The sequence below is a fragment of the Schistocerca cancellata genome, chromosome 1 (genome assembly GCF_023864275.1).
Source record: "Schistocerca cancellata isolate TAMUIC-IGC-003103 chromosome 1, iqSchCanc2.1, whole genome shotgun sequence".
NCBI lineage: Eukaryota > Metazoa > Arthropoda > Insecta > Orthoptera > Acrididae > Schistocerca > Schistocerca cancellata.
In genome coordinates, this window is record NC_064626.1 from 1,098,073,908 (window position 1) to 1,098,091,840 (window position 17,933).

A 17,933-nucleotide genomic window follows, 5' to 3' on the forward strand; every position below is an offset into this window, starting at 1 on the left:
CAGCTACGTTATGTTGTCTGCATTCAGCAGTGGCCCACTTTTTTTGCTGTCAAGTGAACATTAGCACTGTAGTGGAAGTTGTATTAAATGCACCAGTAATGCGTTCCAAATGCACCCTTAATGTCATTAGAAGTCTATTAGTGGGCGAGACTGAGATGTTCTGGTGAGTAGGAAATTCCAAAGTCTCGTTGATTTGTTATAGTAACCACCACACTATTTCATTTGAAAGACGAAATTTCTCTTCAAATTTCCTTCTTCGAAAGGATTTCCCCTTTCCAGAAGTAGGTGAATACAGTTGTGATGATGATTTACGTGGTCAAGATATAACATTTTTTCATCTTCTGTGCTATCTGAAACACCAAAACGCGCCGCCATCTTAATATGGTATGTGTTTCCTTATTTTAAGCGTGATCAATTCAAGATAAATGAGCCTCCAACCACAGTCAACTTTAACCGCAGTTAACTTTTTCGTTTAACTTTAAACTAAGTTGGTGCAGACGAATTTTGAACTGGCCAGTGTTAAATGCAGATTTAACCACAGTTAACTTTTATTCGACGTTGGTGCAGTCGGCCATGACATTCATTGGAAGAATCCTCAGGAAATGCGGTCCATCAACAAAGGAGATAGCTCACAAAACCTGGTTTGGCCTATAATTGAACACTGCTCATCAGTAGGGGATCTGTATGGGGTAGGATTGACAGAGGACAAAGAGAATCTCCAAAGAGGAGCAGCACGTTTCATTACAGGTTCGTTTAGTAGGTACAAACGCGTCACAGAGACGATCAACTAACTCCAGCAGCAGATGCTGCTAGAGAGACGTACTGCATCGCAGTATGATTTATTGTTAAAGAGCAAAGAGTGTACGTTCCTACAACAGCCCACAAATATACTGCTTCCGCCGACCGGGGTGGCCGAGCGGTTCTAGGCGTTACAGTCTGGAACCGCGCGACAGCTACGGTCGCAGGTTCGAATCCTGCCTCGGGCATGGATGTGTGTGATGTCCTTAGGTTAGTTAGGTTTAAGTAGTTCTAAGTTCTAGGGGACTGATGACCTCAGAATTTAAATCCCATAGTGCTCAGAGCCATTTTTTTTATACTGCTTCCTCCTATGTATATCTCGTGAAAAGACCACGAAGATAAAACTAGGGAGATTTGAGCCCACAAGGGGGGTTTACCGGCAATTAATCTTCCCTCAAACAGTTTGTGAGTGGAACAGGAAAGGCGAGGTGACACCGCATTACAGTATGATTTACTGTTAAAGTGTCCAGAGTGCACGTTCCTGGAAGGGTCGACAAATATACTGCTTCCTCCTATGTTTATCTCGTGTAAAGACCAGGTAGATAAGAGCAGAGAGATTGAGCCCGCGTGGAGGCAACTGTTCTTCCCGTGAGATATTTGTGAATAGAATAGGAAAGGGGGTAATTGATAGAGGTACACATAATACGCTCCACCATACAACACACCGTGGCTTGCGGACTATGGATGTAGATGTAAGTAATAGTTAATAAAAAAGGAAACACACAAACAGTATTCACGCCCGCCCAGTTAGCCGTGCTGTCTAACGCACTGCTTTCCCGGTGGGAAGGCGTGCCGGTCCCTGACACGAATCTGCCTGGCTGATTAATGTCGAGGTCCGGTGTGCCGGCCAGTCTGTGGATTGTTTTTAAGGCGGTTTTCCATCTGCCTTGGCGAATGCGGGCTGGTTCCCCTTACTCCGCCTCAGTTACACTGTGTCGGCGACTACTGCGCAAACACTTTCTCCATGTATGCATACACCATAATTATTCTATCATGCAAACATTTGGGGTTACACTCGTCTGGGGGGGGGGGGGGGGGGTGAGTGGACTGCTGTAGCCAGTTGTGGGGTTGTGTACCACACCACTGAGGGCTATGGCGGAGAAGAAGCCTCTCTGTAGTTTCTAGGTCCCCAGTTCCATACAATACAATACAATATACACTCCTGGAAATTGAAATAAGAACACCGTGAATTCATTGTCCCAGGAAGGGGAAACTTTATTGACACATTCCTGGGGTCAGATACATCACATGATCACACTGACAGAACCACAGGCACATAGACACAGGCAACAGAGCATGCACAATGTCGGCACTAGTACAGTGTATATCCACCTTTCGCAGCAATGCAGGCTGCTATTCTCCCATGGAGACGATCGTAGAGATGCTGGATGTAGTCCTGTGGAACGGCTTGCCATGCCATTTCCACCTGGCGCCTCAGTTGGACCAGTGTTCGTGCTGGACGTGCAGACCGCGTGAGACGACGCTTCATCCAGTCCCAAACATGCTCAATGGGGGACAGATCCGGAGATCTTGCTGGCCAGGGTAGTTGACTTACACCTTCTAGAGCACGTTGGGTGGCACGGGATACATGCGGACGTGCATTGTCCTGTTGGAACAGCAAGTTCCCTTGCCGGTCTAGGAATGGTAGAACGATGGGTTCGATGACGGTTTGGATGTACCGTGCACTATTCAGTGTCCCCTCGGCGATCACCAGTGGTGTACGGCCAGTGTAGGAGATCGCTCCCCACACCATGATTCCGGGTGTTGGCCCTGTGTGCCTCGGTCGTATGCAGTCCTGATTGTGGCGCTCACCTGCACGGCGCCAAACACGCATACGACCATCATTGGCACCAAGGCAGAAGCGACTCTCATCGCTGAAGACGACACGTCTCCATTCGTCCCTCATTCACGCCTGTCGCGACACCACTGGAGGCGGGCTGCACGATGTTGGGGCGTGAGCGGAAGACGGCCTAACGGTGTGCGGGAGCGTAGCCCAGCTTCATGGAGACGGTTGCGAATGGTCCTCGCCGATACCCCAGGAGCAACAGTGTCCCTAATTTGCTGGGAAGTGGCGGTGCGGTCCCCTACGGCACTGCGTAGGATCCTACGGTCTTGGCGTGCATCCGTGCGTCGCTGCGGTCCGGTCCCAGGTCGACGGGCACGTGCACCTTCCGCCGACCACTGGCGACAACATCGATGTACTGTGGAGACCTCACGCCCCACGTGTTGAGCAATTCGGCGGTACGTCCACCCGGCCTCCCGCATGCCCACTATACGCCCTCGCTCAAAGTCCGTCAACTGCACATACGGTTCACGTCCACGCTGTCGCGGCATGCTACCAGTGTTAAAGACTGCGATGGAGCTCCGCATGCCACGGCAAACTGGCTGACACTGACGGCGGCGGTGCACAAATGCTGCGCAGCTAGCGCCATTCGACGGCCAACACCGCGGTTCCTGGTGTGTCCGCTGTGCCGTGCGTGTGATCATTGCTTGTACAGCCCTCTCGCAGTGTCCGGAGCAAGTATGGTGGGTCTGACACACCGGTGTCAATGTGTTTCTTTTTTCCATTTCCAGAAGTGTATATTCACGAATACATTTTGTATCAGGGCCGTTGCCGATGTACTTGATTGCTGTATACTGAATCGAGGATATTCCGTAATATGAGCCATATGAACCTAGATTGTAAAGGAAAGGTATACATGTAGGGAGACAGGTAAAATGAATGCTGTCCTTGTATACACTGGTGTGACAAAAGTCGTGGGACAACGACATGCGCATATACAGATGGTGATAGTATCGCGTACACAATGCCTCTCTTGGGCTTGTGACCAATCGGTTAGACAAATGGAAAACCGCGGTCTGGTTAGATGAGTCCCGATTTCAGTTTGTAAGAACTGCCTGTAGGGATCGATTGCGGTGCAGACCCCACAACGCCTGGATCTAAGTTGTCAATAAGGCACCGTGCAGAATGGTATTGGCTCAGTAATGGTGTGGGCTGTGTTTACATGGAATGGACTGGATCCTGTGTTCCAACTGAAACGATCATTGACTTGGAAATTGTTATGTTCGGCTATTTGGAGACCATATCCAACCACTTGTGGAGGTCATGTTCTCAAACAGCGATGGGCCATGTCACCAGGCCCCAACTGTTCGCGACTGGTCTGAAGCACACTCTGGACAAATCGAACCCATGATTTAGCCACACAGGTCGCCAAACACGAATCTCACTGAAAATTTACGAGACATGATCGACAGGTCAATTCGTGCACGAAATCTTGCACTGGGAACACTTTCGCAGTTATGGACACCTATGGAGGCAGCATGTCTCAGTAGTTCTGCAGGGGACTTCTGATGACTTGTTGAGTCTATGCCACATCGAGTTGCTGCATTAAGTTGGGAAAAGGGAGGTCGGACACGCTCAGTGTATACGGGATGTGTGGGTGCAGCGAAGATCACAACGACACTGAAGGCAGAACCAGGAGTACCATGTCAGCCCCATGGTGGCATAGTTCCACCATGGCGATGGAGACGAGGAGATGCGCACCAGAGCAGAGCTATCTCTGCCATAGAATCACTTTTTAGTTCTTGTAATTAATAAAAAAGAAACAAAGAACAGCACCGGAAAAACCATAGGGACTGATTAAGGCACTGTCTTACACTTCGCTTCGATACGCTTCTCCTCGCCTTCGTCGCCGAGGTAGAGCTACTCGTACGCCGCTGTGGGGTGATGTGCTACTACTGGTCCTGCCTTAAGTGTCGCTGTGATCTTCACTGCACATTCGCATTCGCATGTTCCACAACACTAGATGTACTCGCTAGCAATCGTTATTCACATTATCGCTCCTAAGGTGATGCTGTGCAGGGTGGGAGAGATTCTGTAATTACCGAACACTGGAAAATATCTCTTTTTCTTGCTGGTAAATGGTATTAGCAACATCGTCTACTATTGCCACCAATCGATATGTCTTCTAAGTTCGTAAAGTGGTTGGCTAGTCTCTACTGGTTCCCTAATTCCAATATAGGGCGTCACAGTTAAAGATAATGATCGAGTGTTGCTGTAGGCACACACAGACAGACCCCATAGTCTTTCCTGTTAAACGTGTACAGGTAAATTGGATATAGGCCGTATCCCACAGTGTCGCATCAGGTAATGTAATATCCTATCTCACAAGTATCTCAATGACTTGAATCACTTTGCGCCTGATATACAGGCAGCATACTAAATGTCTTGCAGGATCTCTAAACACTTTTCGGTACAGTCGTCTGACTATACAAAGTGGTTATCACAAGTGACCTCCAGAAAACACAGCTCTGTATAGCAATCGTTTCAGATGTAAACAAATACGAAGACGCAACAAATATCAGTAAACAGCTTATTAGGGACGTGATAGTACCCAACGCCTGTAAATTCAAATTTATTATAATGAGTAATTCCAGGTAAGGTGAAAAAAATTTAATTAGTAATGTTCCTTTTTTCCTGTAACCTTGTTTCGGCTATAACGCTGTTCCCAAGTAAACGTCTAGTTGGAATGTTGTTTCAGTGAGTAAACAGTCGACTATTCTTGACTACTGCTGTGCGGTGTGGGATCCGCATCAGGTGGGACTGACGGAAAAGTACAAAGAAGGGCAGCTCGTTCTCTATTTTCGCGAAATAGGGGAGATAGTGTCACAGACAAGATACGTGAATTGGAGTGGCAATCATTAAAACAAAGGTGTTTTTCGTTGTGACGGAATCTCGTCATGAAATATCAATCACCAGTTTTCTCCTCCGATTGTGAAGACATTCTGTTACCATCCACATACATGGGGAGAAATGATCATCACGAAAAAAAAAGGAGAAATCAGGGCTCGCACATAAAAATTTAAGAGCTCGTTTTCCCCGCATGCCGTTCGAGAGTGGAACGGTAGAGAAAGAGCTTGAAGGTGGTTTATTGAACCCTCTGCCAGACACTTCGTTCTGAATAGCAGAGTAATCACGTAGATGGAGATGTAGATAGATGAGGTCAATCTCTTGTACTCTTGGCAGCTGTCATGGCAACATAACTAAATATTTATGGTAAATACTAAAGTGTGTGTGTGTGTGTGTGTGTGTGTGTGTGTGTGTGTGTGTGTGTATGTGTGCATGTGTGTATACGTGTATGTGTGTATGCAATTTAATGAAAACAGAGATGATACTACTGTAAATACTGTCATTTTTGTCATTTAATATGGATTCAGGTTGTTTTGTTTGGTGTTTGTATATTTCGAGAGTTTCAAGGATATCTATTTTTCTGGGTTTTGGTTGGATGTGTAGGATGCTGATACTTGTGTTGTTAACATGGAGTTTTATTTCATGCAGGTGGGTGGCTATTGTTGTTGTGTGGTATTTTTTGTTTTTTAGTGCTGCCATGTGTTCTTTAAATCTAACCTCAAAAGATCTGCCTATCTGGACTACGTAGAAGCAGTCACAGTCCAAACATTCAGTTTTACAGTTTTATACACACCTGCGTGATGAAGTGGGTTTCGTGTGCTGACGTTGTGGGGTAGCTCCTGTCCTATCTTGTTGTCTATGATAAAGGATATGCTTATGCCTTTTCGTTTGAAGACATTGGCAGTTTGATATGAAATGTTATCTAGAAAGGGGATTGTACGGAAGATGTTACTTTCTTTCTTTTGTTTGTGCTGTGATGGCTTTGCCATTATTGAGTGTTTTAGGGTGTCCACTATGGAGCTGTTATAACCACTCGCAATAGCTGATTGTTTTATTATTTCAATTTCCTGATCACATTTTTCTTCAGAGAGTGGTAGTTGTATAGCTCTGTTGACCACGCACCGGAATGCTGCTATTTTGTGGGCTGTGGGCTGACAAGAGGAGTTATGGGTTGTAGTGTGTGTTGTGTTGTGAATTTTATGTTTTCATGGGAGTTGTTGAATAACTGGTGCAACTCACTGATGTCATCTATAGTGCCTATGATTAAAATGATGGTATCATCTACATATCTCTAGTAGTTGATGATATTTTTGAGGAGACGGTGGTTGAAATTCAGGATTTTGTCTTCTAAGTTACTTATAAATATTTCTGCTAGCAATACAGAAAGATTCGAGCCCACTGCCAGAGCATCTGTTTGTTTGTAGATTTTATTGTTAAATTTAAAATAGTCGTGTGAAAGTGCGAATTCAAGCAGGTCCATTAGTTGAGTAATGTGAACTGAAGGGATTTTTTGTGCTTTTTCAGGTTGGCATTGATTATCTGCTGTGTGTGATCTACCGTCACAGAGGAATAAATATTTTGTTTGTTAAATGAGGCAAGTGTGACTCCATCAGGTACTTCTATGTTTTTGACATTTTGTGTAAATTCTGTTGTGTTTTAAGTGTTCTCTCGTTATTGAATGTGTATGCTTCTTTGAGAATGCTGAAGAGTATTTTATTGAGTTTGCATGTTGGGCTGTTCCTACAGTTCACTATAGGTCTGATGAGGATCCTATTTTTGTGGATCTTTGGTTGTGATCTAAGGCAAGGTGCTTGTGGGCTCATTGTTACAGTGTTTCTTGCTTCTTGGATGGTGAGTAGAAAGTTGTAGTAGTTTGAAATGTGTTTGATCTCTTTTTGTATTCTGGCTGTTGGATGTTTATGTATTTCTATTATGTCGGTGGTTTGGAAGAAGTCTAAAGTTTTTTCAACGTATGTTGCTGTGTTCATTACAATAGTTATGTTACCCTTTTACAATTATTGCATTATTCATGATTAACTTAGTCTCAATGGTACATGTAAGGGCTTCTCCTTTTTTCTTGTATGCTGGGAATGGTTCTGCAATTTCCTTTTCAATGATTTCGTTAAGTTTGTGGCAGGCTGCTATTCTGTCATTTTGCTTCTTAGGGGCGATGCTTAAGATCTATGTGACACTAGTGATGAGCTTTTCTTGGTTCTTTTGGTCCAGTGGAGCTTGAACATTGAGTTTTAAACCTTTGCAGAGTAGTGCCTCTTCTTCTGCAGTGAATATTATGTTCGTGTTGTTGAGGAAACGTAGTGTAGAATGTGTGTTTCCTTCGGCTGTTTTGGTTCAGTTTGGGAGGTAACTGTTGCTTTATAAGATTGGCTAGTTTTTTCTTCCGTGTAGCTTTTGTTTCTTTTGTTTTCTGTACGATGAACTCGGTGTACTATCTGAATTTCTCGGTTACGGAATCATATTCTAGTCTTTGAAGCAACTTTCCCAACCGTAATTCTGCATTATAAAGCTGTGTGTTGAACATTTGTTTTTTAATATAAAGTTCTTTCAGTTCGTTTTGCACCCAGAGTTTTCGTGCGTTTTCCAATGTTTTCTTTGCAATTGTCGTGTTTGGTTTGAAGTCAGTCTTGACATAATTTGAAATGAGTTATCTTTGAGACGATTTCTATTGAAGTGAGTATACTGTATCGTCATTGCGAGCTTTTCTGCACTCTTTTTGTACTCGAAAATAGCCTTGACTGCTTGACTGGGCAGATTAACTTCAGACGCGATCATTTTAGGTTCCGCCCTTTTTATTGCTCGTGAAAACCACACATTGTATGTTGTACCACCATACAGGGAGACTTCCAGAAGCGGTGGTTCAGATTGCTGTACACACCGGTACCTCTAATACCCAGTAGCACATTCCTCTTGCATTGATGCATGCCTGTATTCATCGTGGCATACACAAGTTCATCAAGGCACTCTTGGTCCAGATTGTCCCACTCCTCAACGGCGATTCGGCGTAGATCCCTCAGAGTGGTTGGCGGGTCACGTCGTCCATAAAGAGCCCTTTTCAGTCTAGCCCAGGCATGTTCGATACGGTTTATGTGTGGAGAACATGCTGGCCACTCTAGTCGAGCGATGTCGCTACCCTGAAGTAAGTCATTCAGAAGATGTGCACGACGGGGGCGCGAATTGTCGTCCATGAAGACAAATGCCTCGCCAATATGCTGCCGATATGGTTACACTATCGGTCGGAGGATCACATTGACGTATCATACAGCCGTTACGGCGCCTTCCATGACCACCAGCGGCGTACGTCGGCCCCACATACTGCCACCCCAGAATGCCAGCAGGGAACCTCCACCTTGCTACACTCGCTGGACAGTGTGTCTAAGGCTTTCAGCCTGACCGGGTTGCCTCCAAACACATCTGTGACGATTGTCTGGTTGAAGGCATATGCATCACTCACTGGTGAAGAGAAAGTGATGCCAACCCTGAGCGGTCCATTTGGCATGTTGGTGGGGCCTTCTGTACTGTGGCGCATGGTGTCGTGGTTGCAAAGATGGACCTCGCCATGGAAGTCGGGGGTAAAGTTGCGCATCATTCAGCCTACTGCGCACAGTTTGAGACGTAACATGACGTCCTGTGGCTGCACGAAAAGCATTATTCAACAAGGTGGCGTTACCATCAGGGTTCCATCGAGCCATAATCCGTAGGTAGCTGTCATCCACTGCAGTAGTAGCCCTTGGGCGGCCTGAGCGAGGCATGTCGTCGACAGTTCCAGTCTCTCTGTATCTCCTCCATGTCCGAACAACATCACTCCAAGACACCTGGACACTTCTCTTGTTGAGAGCACTTCCTAGCACCAAGTAACAATGCGGACGCGATCGAACTGTGGTGTTGACCGTCTAGACATGGTTGAACTACAGACAACACGAGCTGTGTACCTCCTTCCTGGAGGAATGACTGGAACTGATCGGCTGTCGGATCTCCTCCGTCTAATAGGCGCTGCTCATGCGTGGTTGTTTACATCTTTGGGCAGGTTTAGTGACATCTCTGAACAGTCAAAGAGACTGTGTCTGTGGTACAATATCCACAGTCAACGTCTATCTTCTGTTTAAGATAATAAGTGTATGGCGCAGTTGTTAGATCGGTTGCTGCTGCTACAATGGCAGGTTATCAAGATTTAAGAGATTTAATACCGCAGCCACTTTCGCCAAGTCGCCGCGAGCTGCCGTGGAGGAGGAAGGGGCCCGACTCCCTGGACAGAGTTCCCGGGTGCAGTCAACAGCAGTAAACGACGAATGATAACAAGAATGGTGAGACGATTCGTACCCTCCTCCTTCCCCTTAATAACTGAGTCGGTCCGTACCCTGTCAAATCGGCCCTGAGATTTGTGATTTTGTTTTGTTTTGTGTAAACAGCACAAAAAAACTTTTCTTTCATGTTTTGAACATATAAGCAATCTTTTATATTCGTACAGGAACCACTCAATTTTGTACCCTTAGCGTTTAATTTCATTTAATTTCTCGAATTCACTACATTTTTGGCGCCCGACATGAGGCGACCGGTATCTGATGTCACAAAACAATTTCCCGAGTTATCACAACAGTGAGTTTGAACGTGGTGTTATAATTGGCGCACTGGCGATGGGACACAGCAACTCTGAGATAGCGATGAAGTGGGGATTTTCCCGTACGACCATTTCACGAATGTTCTGTGGAATGAGGCATCCGGTAAGATATCAAATCTCCGACATTGCAGCGGAAGGAAAGAGATCCTGCAAGAACGGGACAAACGACGACCATAGAGAATCGTTCAACGTGACAGAAGTACAACACTTCCGCAAATTGCTGCAGATTTCAATTCTGGGCCATCAACAAGTGTCAGCGTGCGAACCATTCAGCGAAACATCATCGATATGGGATTTCGGAGCCGAGGGTCCACTCGTGTACCCTTGATGATTGCACAACACAAAGCTTTATGCCTCGCCTGGGTCCATCAACACCAACATTGGACTGCTGACGACTGGAAACATGCTGCCTGGTCGGACAAGTTTCGTTTCAATTTTATCGAGCGGATGCTACAGATTTTGAATGCTAGGCCATCAACAAGTGTCAGCGTGCGAATCATTCAGCGAAACATCATCGATATCGGCTTTCAGAGCCAAACGCCCACTCGTGTACCCTTGATGACTGCACGACGCAAAGCCTTATGCCTCGCTGGGCCCATCAAGACCGACATTGGACTGTTTGCGACTGGAAACATGTTGCCTGGTCGGACAAGTCTTGTTTCAAATTGTATCTAGCCGATGGACGTGTGCGGGTATGGAGGCAATCTCATGAATCCACGGACACTGCCATGGCAGCAGGGGACTGTTCAAGCTGGTCGAGCCTCTGTAATGGAGTAATATGGGACCCATGATATGTCTAGAAACGATTCTGATAGGTGACAGATACGTAAGCATCGTGTCTCACACCTGCCTCCATTCATGTCCATTGCGCATTCCGACGGACTTCGGCAATTCCAGCTGCACAAAGCGACACCGCACACGTCCAGTATTTCCACAGTGTGACTCCAGGAACACTTTTCTGAGTATAAACACTTCCGATGGCAAACAAACTCTCCAGACATAAACATTATTGAGCACTTCTTGGATGCCTTGCAACGTGCCGTTCAGAAGAGATCTCCACCCCCTCGTACTCTTACGGATTTATGGACAGCCCTGCAGGATTCGTGGTGTCAGTTCCCTCCAGCATTACTTCAGTCATTAGTCGAGTCCATGCCACGTCGTGTTATGGCACTTCCGTGTTCTTGCAAGGACCCACACGATATTAGGCAAGTGTACCAGTTTCTCTGGCTCTTCAGTGTATAAAGTAAAGAAGGCGACTGAGGATAATTTGTGGCCTTAAAAAATGGAATCCTGTAAACCTCATTTTAATGAGCTTGGCCATATAACTGTTCCATGTTTGCTCCTTCTTGAAACCATTTTATTCTCTAGGAACTTCCTCGTGAAAATTGGTGAAAAATGCAGAACAGGGCTGTGCACAATTGTGGAGCCAGAGAACTGTCAATATCTATCAAATGTTTTCCAGAACATTATTCTACATCAAAAGTATAATACACTGTGATGTCACATTACACAATAATACAATAGATGAAATAATATTGCTCCAGAACTAGTATTTAAGGGAAAAAACTAAAGGTATTCGTAATGAAGCACTGTTTTTACTCTGTACAAGAATTTCTAAATTTGGAACAATAGTAAGTTTTCTTCATTTATATCAATCAGCACAACTCAGAGTTCAAGAATGATTATATGCGTTTTCCTTTTGCGTTTATATTGAATGACACGTTATTCTGACGTGTCCAATAGTACTTGTACAAGCTGTACTGTATGCCAAAGCTGGATCAATAAATATACAGTACAATGCAAATACTTCAGTTATGGGAGTGATTCAAATAACAATAAAATCTCAAATAGTGACACATGAGTTTCTCCCAGAATATAAAATGTTCAAATTAACTGGCGGGAACGCAGCCATGTGACGTGAAGCGTTATGCGGTTGTCGACTACGCCATCCGGCTGCATTCCCGTAAGTTATTTGGAAAGTTACGTTAACCAATGATCAATTACTTACAACAACCCTTAGATCTACAATCCTAAATGACAGTACACAATACGGAAATTATTATGAGTTGTTGACTTACCTGGTGCATTCGATGAATTTAATTTTCTGCATTCAATTTCCTTTATTATTAAAATTTCCTTCTGCTTCTCCATCTCTCGCTGAAAAAAGATAAAGAATTTTGCTTCACATTTAGGTAGACAGTTTCAATATACATGGTTTTCCTTGAAATTACGAGTATAATAAGCAGTTCAAAACAGTCACAATGGTCTACAGTATTTGGCTGTTTCATTATATGACATTATGTCGTCTTGACTGAAGACCATTAACTGTTTTATTCTGAAGGTAATAACCACAGCAAGCCCCGAAAAGATGTGCTCAATATATTACACAATAATGTGGAGGTGCAGAATGATTTTGAAAATTAAGTACGGTACACTTATTATGAAATGGAGAGGTATTAGGTTCCATGAACTCAATGTTCGAACCTTGACTGTTGTTGAAGAGATTGCACAGTCTTTACTTTTCCTACTCAGCCAGTCCATATTCTTGCATCGTAGTCGAAGACACAAGCTATAATTGTTTTACACAAAGAGCCAGTTACAACTTTGGTCACCAACTGCCGTCACATTAAGAATTTTTACAGCCTTTTGGCAGGTTTTCTGGAAATCTATGAAACTTTTTTATGAGGCGATACCTCACTTTCTTTAATTTTCCTTAAAACAGCATACAAAGACTGTGGTGTTACTATGCAACAGGGTGAGTGGCAGGTGAAAAAGGGGGGAGGGGGAGAGTGAAATAGACGCATCTCATCAGCACATCTCAGCCCTCAGTGTCCTTAAAGAAGATATATATTTAAAAACAAGTGGCAGTAGCTACAATGGATTGACCAGGAGTATGAAGGCAAGACGAGGATGATGTAAACTTCATGGATGAAATAATATTCCTATTTGGGTGTGATCTCGTGGCAGATATTGGCATGGTGGAATGTCACTGCAATACAAGTAGAGATTGAGAGGATCCATTCATTCAGACTTCGTATTCTGTTCGTTTCATCATGAAGGAAAGTCTTTAGGATACATCAGGTTATGCATTAACAGGCAATAACAACCACAGCTGGCTACTTCTGTAAGATGCATAAACAACAAATTAAAACTAGTGCTAATCTACCTACTCTAATAATTCTGGTAACTACGCACAGATTACTTGTGTATTACGAGAAAATTGCCACAGCAAACTCCTTATCATCCAGGTTAATATGAATCATGCGGTAATTACCGCAATCGAGGCTGATAGTTTCTTGTATTTTATATTTACAAAACATGCAAAATGTCATATTTGAAAGGCTACTGCAATATTTACACATTACTCACTGGGAACTGACAGCTTGTTAACAAAACTAAAACACACAGTATTCGCTACTATTTGTTTTTAGCTCACCCTCAGAAAATAACTGTCAATTTTTATCTGTTTTTCATTCATACCTCCCAGACAGCCAAAACATGTGTATAGTCAAACAAATTTCTTCCACCTTACTCTAATGACAGATCAACGCATTTCAATGTCTTGAAATATATGATAACACATGAGTCATACTCAGCATAATGAATTTTAAAAGAAAATATTGATTCAAATGTTATCAGAGGATTTGAGACTTATTTTTCTCCCTTTTCTTTAAATCACCGAATCAACCACGGATAATACGCTAACTAGATAATTGCACCTAAATAACTGGTAACTTGCTGCATTTTGTAAAAAGGCACCGCTAAATGGCTAATGTGATTCTTTCACTTTGCTTTTGAAGATTTGGGGTTTACAAATTTCATGCCTGATGCTCCACTAGCAAACAGGTATAAACTTGTGTACCAGAGTATTAAAAAGTTCATTCTGAACCCTAAAGATGAATGCATAGTATACATGAAAATTATATTTATTTCTAGTATTGTGGTTGTGAACTACAGATTTAATCCTCAATTCATTCTTATTATTAACCATAAATACCGTGAAAGAGTAAGGTATTAGCATATAATGGAAGTTTACGAAGATTTTCAAAGATGTTCAGTTGTCTTCTTTATACAATATTCTTACTTCATGCAATTGTAGAAGAAGTATGTTTCTCACAAAAATATTGAGTGAATATGCTAGCACTCTTGTCTGCAAGTCAACAAAATGAGAAGGTTTCTAAGCGCAAAGCAGATATAACTGAGATTTTTTGTTAACTTATTGACATGCTGGTGTCACGTCAATTTACTGTCCACCTGGGTGCCCAGTAACTTCATACTTGGAGCTTCATCAAGCGTAAGACCATTGATCTCTACTTCTAGTACCTGTAAGATATTCTGATTTGTTTGGAATTGTATAAAATGAGTCTTTTTTATAAGATTAAAAGTGGAGCTGTTGGCTGTGAACCAGCTGTAAGACCATTCACTTACTCTCTCGGCGGTGTCTACTATGGATGTGTTTGAAGCCTTTATCAATGTGTTCATGTCGTAATCAGACATTACAGTTTTGGAGAGTTCCACAGTATCCCAAGTAAATCATTTAGATCACGAACAGGAATGGGCGACATTGAACCTTATGACACCACAATATTTAATGTGTCCCTCTCGGGATATACTCTTATTATTGCATCATCATTAGCTACTGTGATCCTCGCTCTTTTTGTGGCGTATAAATGTGAATAGCACCATGTATTGCTACAGTGTGGATACGTTTTCACAAAAATCGTAATAAAATCAGGAAGAATAGAATAATGGTGATATGAAACTCATGTGATGAAACAGCGTATACGCGTCAGCAATAAACGTATGCGTTCAAAAGGGGGTCTGCCCAAAGCTTTTAGACTTCTAGTGTTTGAAAACTGAGAATCAGAGAGTCAAGGAAAAGACGTGCGGTTGTTGCGTGTACTTCACTTCTGATCATCCATCTTTGCTCTTCCATACTGAGGTGACTTCTTCTCTGGTCGTCTACGAGTCCTGTCTTGGTACGAATTTAAAGTCGCACAGAAGGATGTACGTCAACTTTCAGTTAAAGTGGTCACCGTTTTCTATAAAAATTCAATACTGGCCACGTTTCTAGTAAGAAAAGCCTCAGAAGTATACATTATTAAATAAAATCCTGTTCCCCAGCGACTGTAGATGCTATTTCGTCAACAGCCAGGAAACATCGCGGAAGAGAGTGATGTATTTATAGACCCGTACAGCGCTGCGACATTACTTACTCACTTCCTCAGAGATAACATGAAGACAACAATGGCAGAGCTGCTCCCGTAGACAGCGAAGAACGTGTCACAAGTTTTGGAAATGAAATATTGTTCACAAATGAAGCGGAAGTGTCAGACTACAACTGCAAAGATTGGGGATACAACTGCGGATGTTATTCAGGACATTTCCGTTATTTAACAAACTTTTGTCCATGGGAATGCCTCTTGTATCTGAATAAATGCCACATCGAATGGTTCGAATTGTGGCTTAAATAGCTGACCTCGTCATACCTGTAAAGTTGAGGACATTCTCATGTAGCAGTAAAAATGCAAGTTTCCATCGTACTGCGTACAACTGTTTAGTGGAATGGCTTCAGTATTGACTTATTTTCTATTTTCTAAAGTCTGAATTAAATTAGATTGTAACATCGATCAGTCTCCGTCACTCGACACATGCACGTTATTGAAAATGAAAAGATTGCTTATATTTCTTATTGTAATATGGTATTGCAAGAAACACACACTCTTTCTATTGTTTCATGGTACAGGCGTGAGGCGTCGCAGTAGGACCAGTTTCCTTGCCGTTACGCAGCCATCCTACGGTGGCGTAAAGCGACGGCAGTTTTGCAAACTCTCCCCCTACCCCACCTCCGAAGCGACTCACACAACCATAAATTTATAATGAAGAGAAATGAATTTAATACACTACTGGCCATTAAAATTGCCACACCAAGAAGAAATGCAGATGATAAACGGGTGTTCATTGGACAAATATATTATACTAGAACTGACATGTGATTACATTTTCACGCGATTTGGGTGCATAGATCCTGAGAAATCAGAACCACCACCTCTGGCCGTAATAACGGTCTTGATACGCCTGGACATTGAGCCAAACAGAGCTTGGATGGCGTGTACAGGTACAGCTGCCCTTGCAGCTTCAACACGATACCACAGTTCATCAAGAGTAGTGACTGGCATATTGTGACGATCCAGTTGCTCGGCCACCATTGATCAGACGTTTTCAATTGGTGAGAGATCTGGAGAATGTGCTGGCCAGAGCAGCAATCGAACATTTTCTGTAGCCAGAAAAGACCCATACAGGACCTGCAACATGCGGTCGTGCATTATCCTGCTGAAATGTACGGTTTCACAGGGATCGAATGAAGGGTAGAGCCACGGGTCGTAACACATCTGAAATGTAACGTCCACCGTTCACAGTGCCGTCAATGCGAACGAGAGGTGACCAAGACGCGTAACCAATGGCACCACATACCATCACGCCGGGTGATTCGCCAGTATGGCGATGACGAATACACGCTTTCAATGTGCGTTCACCGCGATGTCGCCAAACACGGATGTGACCATCATGATGCTGTAAACAGAACCTGGATTCATCCGAAAAAAAATGACGTTTTGCCATTCCTGTACCCAGGTTCGTCGTTGAGTACACCATCGTAGGCGCTCCTGTCTGTGATGCAGCGTCAAGGGTAAAACAGGCATGGTCTCCGAGGTGATATTCCATGCTGCTGCAAATGTCGTCGAACTGTTCGTGCAGATGGTTGTTGTCTTGCAAACAACCCCACCTGTTGACTCAGGGATCGAGACGTGGTTGCACGATCCGTTACAGCCATGCGGATAAGATGCCTTTCATCTCGACTGGTAGTGATACGAGGCCGTTGGGCTCCAGCACGGCGTTCCGATTACCCGCCTGAACCCACCGATTCCATATTCTGCTAACAGTCATTGGATATCGACCAACGCGAGCAGCAATGTCGCGATACGATAAACCGCAGTCGCGATAGTCTACAGTCCGACCTTTATCAAAGTCGGAAACGTGATGGTACGCATTTCCCCTCCTTGCACGAGGCATCACAACAATGTTTGACCAGGCAACGCCGGTCAACTGCTGTTTGTGTATGAGAAATCGGTTGGAAACTTTCCTCATGTCAGCACGTTGTAGGTGTCGCCACCGGCGCCAACCTTGTGTGAATGCTCTGGAAAGCTAATCATTTGCATATCACAGCATCTTCTTCCTGTCGGTTAAATTTTGCGTCTGTAGCACGTCATCTTCGTGGTGTAGCAATTTTAATGGATAGTAGTGTAGTTTTGAATTGTAATGAATTAAAATATGTCTCGAGTTCTTGTCTTGATTTAGCTGCGAGAAGTTGAAATCTGTTTATAAGTGTTAGTTCTGTCTGAGACGTGTATCAATTACCGCAGTGCAATTAATAATTGCTGCCAAAAAATTATTAAAAAGCTAACGTTCATAATTTTGAAGATTTTTTTGGAAGTGTGCTTGAAGATGAATTTTATGAGTGACTGATTTGGAAAGCAAATTTTATTTACGTCAAGTGAAATCTTTTTGGCGTTGAAGTTTCGTTTATCTCGCGTCTCATTTGCCACGAGACTGGAAGAGATCTGGATTATTGAGCTTACACTATTGAGATTTTATTGACTTTATTTCACGGATGTTTGAAAGAAAATGATTATTCGGAGAGGCTAAAGAAGTTTATATCCCTAGTGGAGTAAAGGTATATAAAGTTAGCTGTGAAACAGATATACAAGTGACAGTTTATAATACGTAGGACACGCTCCCCCATGTCAGGTGTGA

At 43.5% G+C, this 17,933-nt stretch overlaps 1 protein-coding gene across 3 annotated transcripts in view; it reads right to left on the minus strand.

Moving 5' to 3' along the window:
- The window catches only part of LOC126091856 (parathyroid hormone/parathyroid hormone-related peptide receptor-like), a 453,641-nt gene that overhangs the window by 228,234 nt on the left and 207,474 nt on the right, over nucleotides 1-17,933 (minus strand). For all 3 annotated transcript variants that reach the window (XM_049907147.1, XM_049907130.1, XM_049907138.1), the window contains one exon: nucleotides 12,200-12,278. In XM_049907147.1, the coding sequence (XP_049763104.1) occupies nucleotides 12,200-12,272 (73 nt within the window). In that variant the 5' untranslated portion in view covers nucleotides 12,273-12,278. The remainder of the gene's footprint in view (nucleotides 1-12,199; nucleotides 12,279-17,933) is intronic.